The sequence below is a fragment of the Dermacentor variabilis genome, chromosome 11 (assembly GCF_050947875.1).
Source record: "Dermacentor variabilis isolate Ectoservices chromosome 11, ASM5094787v1, whole genome shotgun sequence".
Taxonomy (NCBI): Eukaryota; Metazoa; Arthropoda; class Arachnida; order Ixodida; family Ixodidae; genus Dermacentor; species Dermacentor variabilis.
The window spans coordinates 98,981,219-98,996,590 of record NC_134578.1 but is presented as its reverse complement, the minus strand read 5'-3'; the positions used below and the strand labels follow the sequence as shown (position 1 = coordinate 98,996,590).

The following is a 15,372-nucleotide window of genomic DNA, read 5'->3' as shown; positions in this document are numbered from 1 at the left end:
TCTCTCTCTCTCTTTCTCTCTAAGTAGTGAAGGGGCAAGAGATTGGGCACCCAGACTGGTAAGAAAGAATGTAATTATTTGATTTCACTCGAAATAAGTCGTCTCATCACCAGTAAAAATTATTCGCTTTCAAATAAATTTTCTGCATGAAAACATCTAATGACCTGGATAAGGTGACCGCTATACGTACATATTGCTTTTATGCCAGTCATATTGAATTGTACACTTACCGCTTAACCTTCAATTCCTTACTGCGTCAAGTCAACTCCTTATGCAGAATTTTTTTTACGAATGGTGACGACTTCATCTATGAATGAACACATCTTTTAAGGTTTTATTTAGTTTGGAATGTTTACAAGCAGCAAGTATTAAATTTCTAAGAGGCATATTTTATGCCGCACTTAGTCTTGGTAGTTCCATATATGTAAAAAAGGAAAAGGCACTTCATGCCTCCAAGTGCTTTAAGCACACTATTAACATTGGCAGAGAGAGAAAAAAGACGCAGTTTCGGCCGAAAGACGAAGCATCCATCGCGATATAATATTAGTAGATAGCTATGCGAAGTAAGGTTGGTAGTTTTATCAGTCGTACGAACTTGTAAACATTTCCTTACTAAATTAACAAGCACGGTGTCACGCGGGCACAGGTAAACATGAACACATCTCGCTCGATGAGCACGGAAACTCTATGTTAACACGCTGGAGTGAGATAGGAATTGGGCATCAGCAGTGAGCGAATTGACGTTCGTGCATCTATCGCTTCAACGCGAACGAAACGTCGAAAGCACAGCGCATACAAAGCTACTGGCAACCCGCCGTGGTTGCTCAGTGGCTATGGTGTTGGGCTGCTGAGCAAGAGGTCGCGGGATCGAATCGCGGCCACGGTGGCCGCATTTCGATAGGGGCGAAATGCGAACAACCGTGGTACTTAGATTTAAGTGCACGTTAAAGAACCTCAGGCGGTCGGAATTTCCGGAGTCCTCCACTACGTCGTGCCTCATAATCAGAAAGTGGTTTTGGCATGTAAAACCCGATAATTTAATTTAAAGCTACTGGCACTACGCGCGCTCTGCAAACATCGCAGATCGCTTTGAAGATTAGGCCCGCGCGGGCGCGCCCTTTGGCCACGTTGCAGATTGTTTTCGAGATACGGCGCCCGCACGGCCGCGCCGTAAGCAGCAGCCGCCGGAGAGGGAAGCTCCCCCCATCTCGCCGCACCCCCCCCCCCCCTCCATGCCTAACGGGCGACAGAAGTGGCGCGATTTCGCCCCGGCTTCCTCGTCGCGCGCGAGAGATTCGTCTGCTCACCCTCGCACGCATACCGTGCGCGGCGACGATTTTATCACTCTTGGACTATATAGAGAACCTCACGGCGACGGCAACGATAAAGGGCGCCTGATGTGTCCATATGATTGTTATCGCAATAAAAATCATGAACAAGCAAACGAAACCATATCAGCAACCACTACTCGGGACCTCACACGCGTCCTCAGTGGTAAAGAGGGGTGTCTTCTAGACCTACGCAGCTGCATTCCGCGGCAGTTGTGCGTCTGTTCTGTGTTCTTGCAAGCTGTCACTTGCACTGCAGAAACTGCGCCCTCGCCCCGGACGCGAGGATTTTGGATGAATCGTTTTCGGCGATACTATCACTTTCCCGTGACGTAGAACGCGGCACGTTGGATGATTCGAGAGGTTTTGCTCAACCAGCCAAGACAGCGCTCACTGAAAGTGATCGTCCGAAAATTCGTCCTATGTTGACACATGATGCGATTGCAATACATTTTCACTAGATGGCGCAGATGAGATGACTGTGCAGTGTTTCGAACAAGGATGACGGCGCCAATGCAACGTATGCGGCGTCAGATCAGAATGTGACGGCCTGGAGTCGTATTTTCACCGTGAAGCCGAAACTTGAAGTCACATAGGCAAAAATATGCCAGTGTCGTCCGCTGTCAGAAACAGTTGTCAGCCTTGACACCTTTGCTCCGCTGCATGGTTGCCAGCAGCCAACAGACCGCGTCATACAATACGAGTGCGAGGCGCTCGTGCGTGTTCGGCGAGCACCGAATTTTGCGACACGATCCGCTTTTGGGCTTCCGCCCCGGTGTGCACGGGGGCGTGCGGGAGCGGAGCGGACGCACAAATGGACCATGTTTCGGCCTTAACCCCACGTACGTGCCCGCCTCACCGTCAGTTCACGTCTGACGCAAGGTAGGTAATTCTACTGGTCGCGCCGACAACGGCTGGCAGGTGAACAAGGCTTAGAAGGGGGGTTATAGCGAGAGCAATGCAAGTTTTAAAAGAGTAAGAAGGTAAACAGGGCCAGCGATTCATTCCGGATAGAGTGAGTTTCTTGAAGCTTCCAGCATGCCCCGTTTCGTTCGACGGCCAGTGTAGAGACGTTGCTGAAATGGGCATGCAGCGTGCCATCGCCGTAGATGTGCCCAGGGACAGACCTGGGCACACCTGCCTGAATCCCCTCGCCAGACGAGAAAGGGAAAAGCATATATTGTACAAACTCGTTCGATTCCAGAGGCTTTTCGTCCAGAAGTTGCAGTTGATGTTTCCACCGCCATGCGTCAGCTGACGCGATGCTCACGTCGTGACGTACGTGTGGTTAGCGCTTTATGGTGGCTGTTTAGCTGCTGCGGTCGGTAGTGGCGGTGTGCTGCCTTTGTGTGATGGGTGTTGCGGGGTGTGCTCGTCGCGGAAGTGCACTGCGGCCCTCTTGTCACGCCTCGTCGTGTCTTTCTGATGGAGGACAGCTTCGTTTAGACCGACTGCTACTTTGAGTGAGATTCATTAATAGCGACTATTGGAGAAAAAACCAAAGGTGTGGTGAAGAAAAAGTCAAATTTTGAGAACTGAGTCGTGCGATGCACCGCATAATTTGCCCCGAATTCAAAAGTAACTTTCAATCTAACACTATAGTAGGTGTACACCTAAAGATATCTACGGAATAGTCGCTAGAAATCGGTTTGTGAATGTGGAAGTTCGCAAAAAAAAAAAAAACGTCATCGTTCTTCTCAATTTAACTCATGAATTCTGATTTCCTGGCTGAGAAGTGACTGACCCCCGCAACTGATTAGCTTTGTAGGTCATGCTCAGAACACTTATGACATTTTGCATCACCTCTGAGAAGATTCAGTTGAACTCTCGCAATACAGGTAATGTTTGTCTCTTACGTTTGATTTCATGAAAAGAAGCCGCAACAGCGAGTTTATAAATGTTTATAAAAAATTGTACGCCTGTGAGCAGACAAGTGCATTCATCTCAGTATCGTTAACCGTGCCCACTGACGCAGCAATTCCCCATCCCATCTCTCACGCATACGTGAACGTCACAGGTCAAACGACAAATGTCCGCTTCTGTGCCTCCCTGTACTGTGTCACAAGTTTGCGCTGTACACTTCTAGTGAATATGTCTGCTTCAGGGCAGATAGCGGGAAAATGCCTGTAACACCGAAAACGCTAAAAGCCGCAACAGCGTAATTAAATTGTTGGCGTCTGTACATCAAGCAGGCTGGTACGAAAAATAATTAATGAAAGTGCAACGCGACGCTCCCACGCGCTATATATTGCTACACTAGAGGAGCGCCGCGCGCAAAGTCGTGGTTAGAGCAGCCGGTTGAAGAACTGTTGGTCACATGGCAAGACAGAGCCATTTCCGTCACAACGCAATGTGGCTGCTTGCTATAGTAATTGTTTTCTCGAGCTCCGTCTCCTGTATCGACGTCACGGACGTGGATCGACATGCCAATATGAGTACCGTAAGTTTGCATGTGTTTTTTGTTCCTTGCAGTTTAGCATTTTGCACGGCCTCACTGAGGCTATCAGCTAGTTCACTGCATTTTAAACTCTACACTGATTGCCTTGCTCGCATTACCGTCGACAGTTATAGTAAGACGACTTCTGCCGAATTCCTTTAAACGCGCATTCTCACTCATTAAAAGCTAAAGCTAATGAACGACTGGCTTTATTTGCAATGATGCGTCAGCCACTGTGCCTGAATTTATGGAATAACGCAATAGTCTGTATTGGTGTGGTCTACTCGAGTCATAATAGATTCATTAGCAGAGGATGCTGAAGGTTTTCACAAGCGTTCTTTAACCGTATCTTTTACATGTCTTGCCCTCCGCGATTGCAAAAGGCCTATAATGAAACTATACATGGGTGCTATATATATAAGTAAATATTACCCAAATTAGCACTCTGCGCAGTTACAGTTAGTTGGTAAGAACGACGGAATATATTGCAGACAATCATATCCGCGCTGTCCGAGGGTAGTCCCTATCACTATCGGCAAAACTTAAGACGTGTGCACGAATCTTCGTAGTCGCAATACAGCCGGTAAATCTTGCAGAAGTGTTTGCGTGCGCTACGTGCATGGCGGTGTCTAAACGCCCCGAAGAAAATGGTTCCAAAACAAATGTTTCACATTCGCCGTTGCAGGTGTAACTACATAAGTAAATATTACCCAAATTAGCACTCTGCGCAGTTACAGTTAGTTGGTAAGAACGACGGAATATATTGCAGACAATCATATCCGCGCTGTCCGAGGGTAGTCCCTATCACTATCGGCAAAACTTAAGACGTGTGCACGAATCTTCGTAGTCGCAATACAGCCGGTAAATCTTGCAGAAGTGTTTGCGTGCGCTACGTGCATGGCGGTGTCTAAACGCCCCGAAGAAAATGGTTCCAAAACAAATGTTTCACATTCGCCGTTGCAGGTGTAACTACATAAGCGCATAATACAAATATCGTCTATAAGCGAAGAGTTCAAGGCGACGCCGCTGCATTAGGCGCTGAAAGTTGCATAAAAGATAAGTTCTCTACAAATGTAGAAAGAGGCAAGCGATCAAAAAGACGTTGCTGGCAAAGCGCATGACACGAGTTAACCGAAATAAAAAAAATGCCAAAAAACAGTGACAGTCATGGCAAGGCTCAACACTGCGCTCGCGCTCCTCGGTCGGATTCTTCGAATACGCAGGGGGCGGTATAGCGCGACGCAACGCGCGAAGCAACAGGTGTTGGCCAGCCGGGACGTTCACCTGGGAACTCGCACGCGTCTCCAGCGCTAGCGTAATCGGGCACCTGCGCCTCCCACAATGCTACGGCGTTGCGGGAGGCGCAGGCCGCGGCAACTGCACGCGCCACACACCGATGTGCGCGCGCGACGAGACCAACGGGAAACCTTCGGCATTCTTCGGTGACGAGTTTTAGGATGAGATCGTTTCAGCTGGACACGTCTATTCTCCGTTGCACTCAGACCGCTGCTCATCTAAGCCGCGGATGGCAGCATTTTTTTTTTTTTGCCTTGATCCCAATGACGAGTCGAATGAGCTACGATTGACGAGCCTGAAGCGGTGCCTCCACTTGACCGTGTTCATTCCGCAGCCGAACCCACTGCGTGTCGCTTGCTTTGGTGAGAATTTCGTAACCTCCCGCACGTGGGTGATCTCTATATTGCGACAGCACGGCGGCGGCGGTGGTGTCACCGACGGCGGGTACGCGCCACTAGCGTCTCTATATTTACTCGCGCTATAAAAAACATTCATTTATTACGTCGTTTGTCACTAACGCGCTGGTTATCGTGAAAAAAGGTAAGTCTGGCAACTAATTTTCACTATGGCTGAACGAGCACCAGAAAAAAAATTTCCCCTACTTTTCTGAGTATGAACGTCTGTTTGAGAAATGTACGATCTTGTCCCTGCTGCGGAAAGTGTACGTCGTGGTTTCTGTTTGCCCCGGAGTCGAAAGTCTAGGCTGCGGCCAGATGTCTACGATGTGGAGCAGCCGCCAGTGATACGAACTCGTGCTCTCTCACATTTGCCTGCCGTCAGCATTGTATCAAACGAGCATGTGCCACAAACATGGCCCTATCCCAATTAAACACAGCGATATCCATCGTCCCTCCAACGGTCGCTTCGCAATGTAGACCCCGCGATACTTATCAACACTCCCCTGGCCCACGAATTTGTAGGTCCGGTTGGAGTAGGTCGCCATATGTAAGGTGAAATACGTTGAAAAACAAGAACCGGCCCTTTCGGTTAATTTGGACATTCTAAGAATAGAATGTTTTCCAAAAGTTGGCAACCATTTCATTTTGCCCGTAGCGATAACAAGTAGCTTTTTTGTGTCGTAATGTTTCGCATTTTGGTATTACCAAATAACCCCTCCTCTTCTCGCAATTTATGCCTCGTGTATTGATGCTCTTGCCCCGCACTGCACAGGACACGAAAGCCGATTTGGTTATATTTAGTCGATACTAAATTTAAGAGTTTCGGTATATGCCACTCCTGTTTATACCTTCGTCATGATTTATTCAAGCCCGCCAACGTAACATAACAAATGCGCAGATACACCTAAATTACCATTAAGTCACTTAGTGCACAAAGCAGCCCATGTCACCAGAAAAGGACACCGTCACAATTGCGACGTTATGACGAAAGTCAGGCTGCACCCAGTTTTGATTTCCTGCCGCACATGGGCCCTTCAGTGTCACTGTCAACGTCTACAAAAGCCAATCGCGACGTGCGTGAATGTCGTAGCTTCTGGAAATGAAGCTGTGGACCATACACACTTAGCACAACGTCTCCCTGAATAATTTTCTCCCAGAGCTCATAGTTTGCCTGGCACCAATTACCGGGCCAAAGTTTTCCGGGTTTACCTGCCCACTCTTCCTCACGCTCGATCCCACTTACCAACAGTGAACAATTTCTCTGGTGCTCCATCGTCTCGAGCATTCTCAACTTTGGTGGCATCTGCTTAACGTTTCGTGTATATAAACCGAATATTGTACGGCATTCATCAAAACCTTTCATTTGCGTGTTATAGCAGGAAGGAAGGACACTTGTGCCTGAATCGGTGTAAAAAAAAACATAAAGCTTTCCCCTGCTTTGTGAAGTTATAGTGGGATGCAGCGAGGTGAGAAAATTAAAGAGCTGATGTCTCGTCGTAGCACGAAAGCAAAATCATAATTCATTCTAGACTGACCAGTCACGAATATGAGATATTATATCCGTAACTCAGGAACATAAGAACTACAGTTATTAATTGGCAAAACAGCTCAGCTTCCAAGTGTGTTGTGCTCGTTCAATGATCTCTAACGAACCACAAGTGGTTCCCAATGAAGCTGAACTTCTTCGCAATGGCGAAGGCCTAGCGGTTACCTTCCCCGTAAACCTCACCAATAACTGAGTCACAAAAAGAACGTGAATTAGCTCGCGTCACTCATTGGGTGGCGTCAACGGTGCTCCTTTCTGAAGCTAGAACAAGAAAAAGGCTCCTCAATATAGGTTGCTGTTACCTCAAAAGGACAAGTTCTCTCATTCGCGCAAGATAAAGAAAGTGCAATTTTTACCCTCTGTATAACTTTATTCGTTGTCCTAGCATTCTGTCGAGCCCTCAAAGTGTAACTTCATCACCCCGGCGTGGAGTCCCTGCCACACAACTTTCTGTAGCTTCACGGATAGCTTGGCGTTGTGCAGCTCATGACTTGAACGAAGGTGTTACGTCCTGCGGGGACGTAATAGGACCAACTAATTACGATTTTCATTAATCACCGACGTGGCATGCTCACAAAAAAGGCCGCTTGACATATCCTGATACCTCATAGCGGTTCAGGAATAGGGCACATACAGTCCGCGCTGTGTGTGCCCTGTATAATAGAACTTAAGTTGGTAATTCATTTATCTACACCCGTGTTTAACCTTGGTCCTGTACAATCGCAAAGGAAATACCATCGGCGTTTCTAACGTAAAATTTACGGTCCGTTCCGCTCAGGCCACTGTACATGCAGTGTGGTGCAGCATGTCCACAGCTGAACAGCAGGAACGGTAGCCTTTGGGCACAAGACGCCGATGCCAGCAGCGGAAGACAGAACACTGCATTGGCCATTGAACACTGCATTGGCCACTCTGCTGCATAAACAATTGAGCAAGGCAGGACTGCGCACCAGCTTGGTCCTTGTCGTTCAGTTGGCTACGTTGGTTTTGAGACCATACGAACTGCGCGTCTCTCGCTTTTTTTTTCGTTTCCGTCTTTCCTGCTCCCCGCACGAGCAACACACCATCCGTCGATACCGCAACAGCACGGCGGCGTGCCTCGAGTGAGCCTCTAGTTGCCATTGCAATAAATGTGCAGTCATTAGAAGACCAGCTCAATTGCAACGGAAGAATCAAGAAGTTAAACCCCACTAGGGGTGGTTATCTAGTACACGATCAAGTTGCGCCATATTGTCCAGCTTGCACCTTGCCTGATCTAATTGGCCCACACAGCTTCCGAGGCCTTTCTGGTCGGTCTAAAATAAAGACGAGGCAGAATCGGACAATATGGAGAAATTTATCACCCCCCCCTACACACACACACACACCCCGCAGAGTAGCAGCCCCGGAGACCATTTTTTTTTCAGATTACCAGCGTTTTCCGGTGACAGACCGACGAACCGAAGGAAGCCACAGCTCGAATGTTCGTTTACGATACGTAAAATGGCTATTGTAATGAAGTGTACGCAGCAAAAATGACGTACGGCCATTGGCAGCATTCGTCATGAGGCAGTGAACAGATGGCGGGTGTCGTTGGCTTTGCCGGCCTGGAATGCTACCGCACGGTGCACTCGTGTCAAAGTACTACATACCCTTCGTTGATGGTATCATTTGGCCGTTGATTATTTCTTTTATTTCAAGCTTTCTTTTTGTGATGTTATCTGTATTGCTTCTGTGTGTTGCGCTCCGCGCAGCTGTTTGCTTCTGCAGCCAGACCGAAAATGAGCTTTTGCTCCTTTTGAGCTACACAGAAAGCTACATCATCGTACGAGAGAAAGTTTATGAGGCGGTGCCAAGTCATTAAGTTTCAAAGCTGCATTCTCCACGCAGCTGTATTCCTATTTGTTCCACTGAACATTCGTTTCAGTGGCGGTGTAGCAAGGCCATTTTACTGAGGAGCAGCGGAGCACTACATCCGGTATATATTTGTTACTTATTTATTAATCACTCTCGGTGTGATTTATCAATTCATTTCTCCCTTTGCGAAAGAATAAATGGCGAAAACCCAGACGACGGCAAAGAAAACAAGCAGTGGAACTGCGCTTTTTTTATTTTGTCTTTCAAAAGCACCGCGAGAGAAGCTTTCCACTGCAAGATTGGGTGGTGATATGGGTCATAGGACGAAGTGGCCCTGTCGCCTGTTTGTTTTCTTTTTTTTTGTCCGAGTTGCTGTTCCTGCCGTTTACCTTTCCCTATAAGTGACAAGCTAACGATGCTACATTGTTTTATGCACTGGTTTCGTCGTTAGATTGCTCGTTTATTGGGTTTTACAATCTAACGGAACGCAGAGACTATTAGAGACGCAGTAGTTACTGCAATTGTACGTGTCCGCCACCCTGACGAAAAAGACACATGTGAAAACGTAAAATTCGTGAATTTACGTAGTGAGCGCATGCGTCCTACAATGATGTATCATTATAACTACAATTATAACGATACGTTATGGATGTACACTAAGTTTAGGTTAGTTACAGCTAACTTTATGACTGTAGTTTAGTGCTTCAATTCGATTATCACTCTTTGCCTACTTCATAAACCCACAACCCACAACCTTCGCGAAATGCGAAGGTTGTGCGCCGCAGCCGAGGAGCGAGCGTCGGCGCGCGTCAGAGCTTGTGTCCAGTGGTTGCGCGCACTTTTCGCCCTACCGACGCGAAGCGACGCGTTCGCTTGTCGGCGCGTGCCGAAGCGTGTCGACGCGTGCCACTGGTTGGGCCTTAATGGTGTGCCTAGCCCGTCGGTCATTGCACACATCACGTCACGTCACAGCCATCTGCCTGTCTAAAGGTGTGGCCTAGTGCTTGCGTCATTGGGCACATGTCGGCGCAGCCAATGGGGGGGAGGTGGCGCCACGTCACGAGAGTATAAGATGAGTGCACTGCCTCGGGCGTGTGACCTGCTGCTCGGATTTCATCGCTGCTCTCTCTACTGCGATGTACTCTCGACGCCACTTCATGAGTTTATGAAATGGACCGGTCTTTGGCCAATATATACGCAATGCCGCAATGAATCAGCAAAAATAACTTTAATGCATGTGAAATACATCAATCGAAAACATTTCCCCAAAGGGTCTCTAATGCTTTCACATTCCCACACCTAAGTACTCTTAAGTGTCTCTGCCGAATTGTTCTATGCAAAGCAGCTTCTCTAGAAGCGCATTAAAGTCATGGTTATTTATGCAGCTCTGCGCATTTTCTTTCGCGGCAGAAAGCGCGCAACTCACCTACGTTGACTATCAAAACTGCGGTTTCTTTTATTTTACTGGTTGCATCGTGAAAGAGGCCCATAAACTATATATGACCAACACTATGTTGATTTGAACAGATGCTTCGCGATAATATTGGCCAAACAATGGCATACCCAGGCGCTCGTTCTACCACATGAGCTAACCAGGAGGTCAACATACTCCAGAGCGAAGGAGAAATAACCATCAACTCCGAAACAGGGGGGCACTGAAAGGTTTTCATTTGCAGCATCATGCTACACTCCGGTGGGTGTCAGCTCTTCCGTTCAGGAATCTTCGTCCGTGCTTCCGCACAAATGATTTCCCTAATTATCTTCCTATTCAATAAACTCGATCTCGCTTTTGTTTCGTTCAACTTCTAAAAAAGACATTTAATCACCCACTCACACAGCACAGTGTTTGCCCCGTACGTTATGCTGGAATTCCATTGCAGTGCGACCTAGTCATGGACTTCGGCTATTCCTGCGAGACATTCGAGTACACCACAGAAGACGGATACGTCCTCGAAGCGGATCGGGTAGCCGCACCAAAGAAAGGAATTGGAGCAAACCTCTTTGCCCCGCATCACAACCCTATCATACTAGTGCCGGGCATATTATCCGAGTGTGGCACGTGGTTCCTGAACTTCCCATCCCAGAGCCCAGGTAAGTTCATATTCCTCTAAGGGCTCCTCGATCTTAAATAATGTGCAATGAGTTAAAACATGACGCCTACAACGTGCTAAAGATAAAATTCTGCGTGAAAAAGTACATAATTTTCCGATTAAACTGGCATTGTATAGTCTTAAGAGGAACCTTTAGTTTGGGAGCTCTTATCTAAATACACGGGAACAAAAAATCGCCTTTCTCCCCAACTAATGCATTGAGTTTGGTGAGGTTTGTTGCATCTAAAAAAAATAAAATCTAGAAACTCTAGAAAGAGAAGTTTCTATTTATATCATTATTCTTTTAGAGAAATTTCTGAAAATTTCAAGAAGTGTCAAGTTTACAATATTTTTTAGGTGAGCAAATAAAAACAATATCTCAATTTTGTAAACCGCACATTATTAGGCATCTAATGCGGACAAAGGTATCGCATTACACAGCCCCCTCAAATATATCATTGCTTTGTGAGTATGCAAAACTTGTAAGCACTGTGGAAGCTTAAAGTAAACTATAAACTCGCATATCGCATTTCGCTTTAGAATATCTAACATATGCAGCTTACAGAACTATGATATCTGTTTTTGTTACAAGGTTACGGATTCGTAAACTTCAAGCAGAATTTTTTTAGCAAGTAAATATATGGCATTTTTTGGAAACTCATTGAGCTCATATATCATAATTATTCTTCCTAGAGTTGCCATTTCTTACTTTCTTGTTTTATATGCGAAAATTTTCATTTTTGTGGGTCCAGTAGTGGTTGTCTCATAAAAGCATTTCCGCATTTACATGTGTTACAATAAGGACATCGGAGATGACCCCAAGCTAAAGCTTCTTTTTCAACGGGCCCTGAAACACTTTTCGAACATAATGATAAAACGTTGCCGATCTTTCGTAGAGGCTGCTGTGATTACGTGAGGCAAATCTTACTGCACTGCATACATGAAGCAATTTACACTGTCGTGTCAAAAACTGCAAAAAAATGCTCGCTCTCACTTCCGCAATGACGTCATGCAGCGTCATCGAAAGAAGCTGGGCCCATCAACGCTATTGGCTGATTTTGTTATCGGGAGAGCGTTCTCAATAATTCATGATTGCTCATTTGAGCTGAACAAACGAAAAATATATAGGTCTGTGGTCTCAAAGGGACAGAAAATTCATTTCACCTTCGTGCTGTGCGTAGCTGGCGTCAGCTGCGCGTGGTCTCTCAGATGGCAGCATCGCCGTCGCCTTAAGGTTCCGTATAAAGTCTAAGGGCGATGACATTGTCGCCACGCGCCGTATTTTGTAGTTGCAGTGAACGCGTGCGAGGGTGCGCCGACGATGGCGGCTCACGCTCGCAAAAGGAAGGAAAGCGGGGAGGAAGCGCACCGTCTTTCGTCGCGCGCAAGGCTACGAGGGAAGGGGAGGCAGGGGGGCGCGTTTTACTCCGGCAGCTGCTGCGGTGCGTGTGGCCGCGGATGCTCTGATCTTGAAAGCGCCCTGCGACGCGTACAGAGTCCTCCACGCGCTCTTTGCGCTGCTTAGTTCGCGTTGATGGCAGGCAGCACGAAGGTCAATTCGCTCGCTGCTGCAACCACGCTTCCTCACTCCAGTGTTTTGACAGCGAGTTTCCACGGTCATCTCACTCGATGTGTTCATGTTTGCTTGTGCGAGCGTGACACAATGCTTCTAATTTAGTTAGCAAGCGCATGCTTACAAGTTTATACCGCCGATAACAAAAGCATCCTTATTTCGTATAGCTGCCTACTAATTTGCTATCGCAATCAATGCTTCGCCGTTAGGTCGAAAATGCGACTTTTTTCACTTCTTTGTGACAATATTTTAGGTTTCATTACTTTTAGTCGACACCAACAGGACTGATCATTGATGTCACTGCTAACCTACTAATAGCAGCCATATCTTTAATAAATGTATACCTTCCTCATGTTTGCGCCATTCACACTTTAAAGAGCAATTTGTTCACTTAACTTTGCATTTATATGTATTTTTTCGAAGCCCTGATATGCATCATGCAGCCGTTACCTAGACTTCCGCCATGACAAGGTCAGAATTTTGCATTTCTAAGTGGACGGCGTCATTATCTGCCTATATGAAACGGGAATTCTCAGCAAGGTTCTTCAGTGATCTTCATCAGCTTTTCGCATTTTGAAAAAAAATTTCTTCTGAAACCGTCACGTTTATCCATTTTTTTTTTTTTGCACCAATAGCCTGTCACGAGCGCACTGGTCTAGCGGTCCTAATATCTGCCGGTGTACACCGGTCTGCGTTGCAGGAATCCCAAAGTGTTTTCCAAGAAGTTCATACAGAAAAAAAAGGGCAGAAGACTTTACCGCTTACTTTGGCTCTAAACTGATCTATTACGACAGCAGCATTCTCCCGCAGTGAAGACCAGCCTCTAATTTGTTGTAATTGTTCTGGTTGCTTGCTTCTTCCTCAAAAAATATTGCGCTCACATATTTTTTTTCTTTGTTCGCGGCGCATCAGCATTTGACTATGTAAATATATTTGATTCAGATAATCTTGGTTCATAATTTTTATTATTGCTTCTGTAGTGAACAATTTTTACATTGTTCAGTACAACAACTTACAAACACGTAACTACTCGGCGTGACTGCCATTTGGCAGTTTAGATGGCCGTGAAATTTGACGTCTCCCTACACGATTTCTGAATTCATTTTTTTCTGTGCAAGTCAGTATATGGGCCGCAGGTGACGGGGCACCTTCTGTGTTAAAGCTTTGATGTCATTAAAGCTCGATGACTTGCTTCAAAGGTCCCGCCTGGGACCTTGAAATAGACTTTCAGCCCGAAACTCCTAAGAGAGTTATGTTACGAGCTAAATGTCGCCGTGCAACGTACGAGAATCGAGAAATTTCGTTTGCCCTATACATTTGCAGCACTACATAGGGCGCTTGGCACCTGTAAATTCTGGGAGCTAATCTGTAAACAACAGACCAAGTCGCTGTAATCTGTAATCTTCCAAGTCGCTGTTGGCGGTGGCAACCTTTTTCTCGGTGCATCCTTTACTGTGAGTATCTGTAATGTTTGAGGCTTACGATCATTACTCTAAAATACACTTCATTCGTGCCACAGACGCTTTTTTCGTGAGCATGAAAATGAACACGTATCTGTAATGTTTGAGGCTTACGATCATTATTCTAAAATACACTTCATTCGTGCCACAGACGCTTTTTTCACGAGCACGAAAATGAACACTTGCACCCAAATACATCGCCATCTTGTCAACGACAATTTCTATGTGCAACTCTTAAAACGTAATCCTCCTCCGCCACAGTGCTGCCCGTTCTGACCTCCGAAACGCAAGCACAGATTCCACTGATCTAAGAGCCGGCGTGGAGCGCAAAAAGTTGCACAAAATCGCCAGCACTCTTGTGCGATAGCGCAGTGGTTAGAACACTCGACTGCTTAATGCTCATTGCCCGAACGGCATGTGCTCAAATACCACTGGAGGTGGTTGTGGAGAAGTTTGTTTTTCTACGCACTGTGGCAATGGCCGAGCTGGGAATGACAAGGTGGCCTAACAACGGCAAAACATTACCTTTCTGTGCCGTCAGCGGCGACATTGGTCAACGGAGTGGACAAACAGATGGGACGGATGGACAAGGCCAAACCTGCTCAGAGAACTTAACCGCTCTCGGAGTGAATAAAGAAAAAATGGTGGCGTCATACGTTGCGAAGCAGTGACGCGATATCTTGTAAGATTGTGAGCATTGCGTCTTGCAACATTTCACGCGACATTATTGCTACAGCAGAGAATATGCTGAGCCTGGTAAGTGCCATCGCTCCACCAACTGCTTTAATATTGGTGGAGGAGGATCGGCTTGGAGAGGAGACGCAGGAGACACGAAGAATCATAATTTCATCACAACACGACTAAGTGACGAACAAACAACATATGAAAACGCTACAATTGAAAACCATTCGTGCGATTTGCACTCTGCCATTACCCGTTCTATAGCATTTTTTCAAGATGGACTCGACGCATGTAACACACGCGTTAGTCCTGATCAGCATGGAACCCAGATTGGCGGACAAAGCGCCGTCCACGTGAAGACGACGCGAGGCTTCAGTACGCTGTCGTCCACGCAGTACCGCCAGAAATCAATGGCGCTGCGTAAACGTCGCGTCACAGCTCTCGTACGCCATCAGCAATGCAGTCTACGCAGGGCTGCCAGCACATGCCCCTCACCAGCCCGGCTGCTTCGGGCAACACACTGGTTGGCCCAGGAACTCCAGGAGCCAATTCGATCCGTAGGACAGCACAGCTTCGACCGCTTGAGCGCGTCAACTGCCGACGACCTCAGATGGCAGGAGCGCCACGGCCGTTGGAGCTGTTTCTGAATGGAATGTGTTGTGAAATCCTTCGTCAAGCCAAGGCTGTTGTCTTTGGTCCAGTATCGTCGCTTTCGCCTTATTCGTGC

General features: G+C 46.8%; 1 protein-coding gene across 1 annotated transcript in view; it reads left to right on the top strand.

The window, feature by feature from the left end:
* The first annotated feature begins 2,084 nt into the window (after nt 1-2,084).
* LOC142563394 (lipase member M-like) overlaps nt 2,085-15,372 on the top strand; it is a 28,709-nt gene continuing 15,421 nt past the window's right edge. The window contains exons 1-2 of the mRNA XM_075673948.1: nt 2,085-2,210; nt 10,722-10,932. Coding sequence (XP_075530063.1) covers nt 10,734-10,932 — 199 coding nt within the window. The 5' untranslated portion in view covers nt 2,085-2,210; nt 10,722-10,733. The remainder of the gene's footprint in view (nt 2,211-10,721; nt 10,933-15,372) is intronic.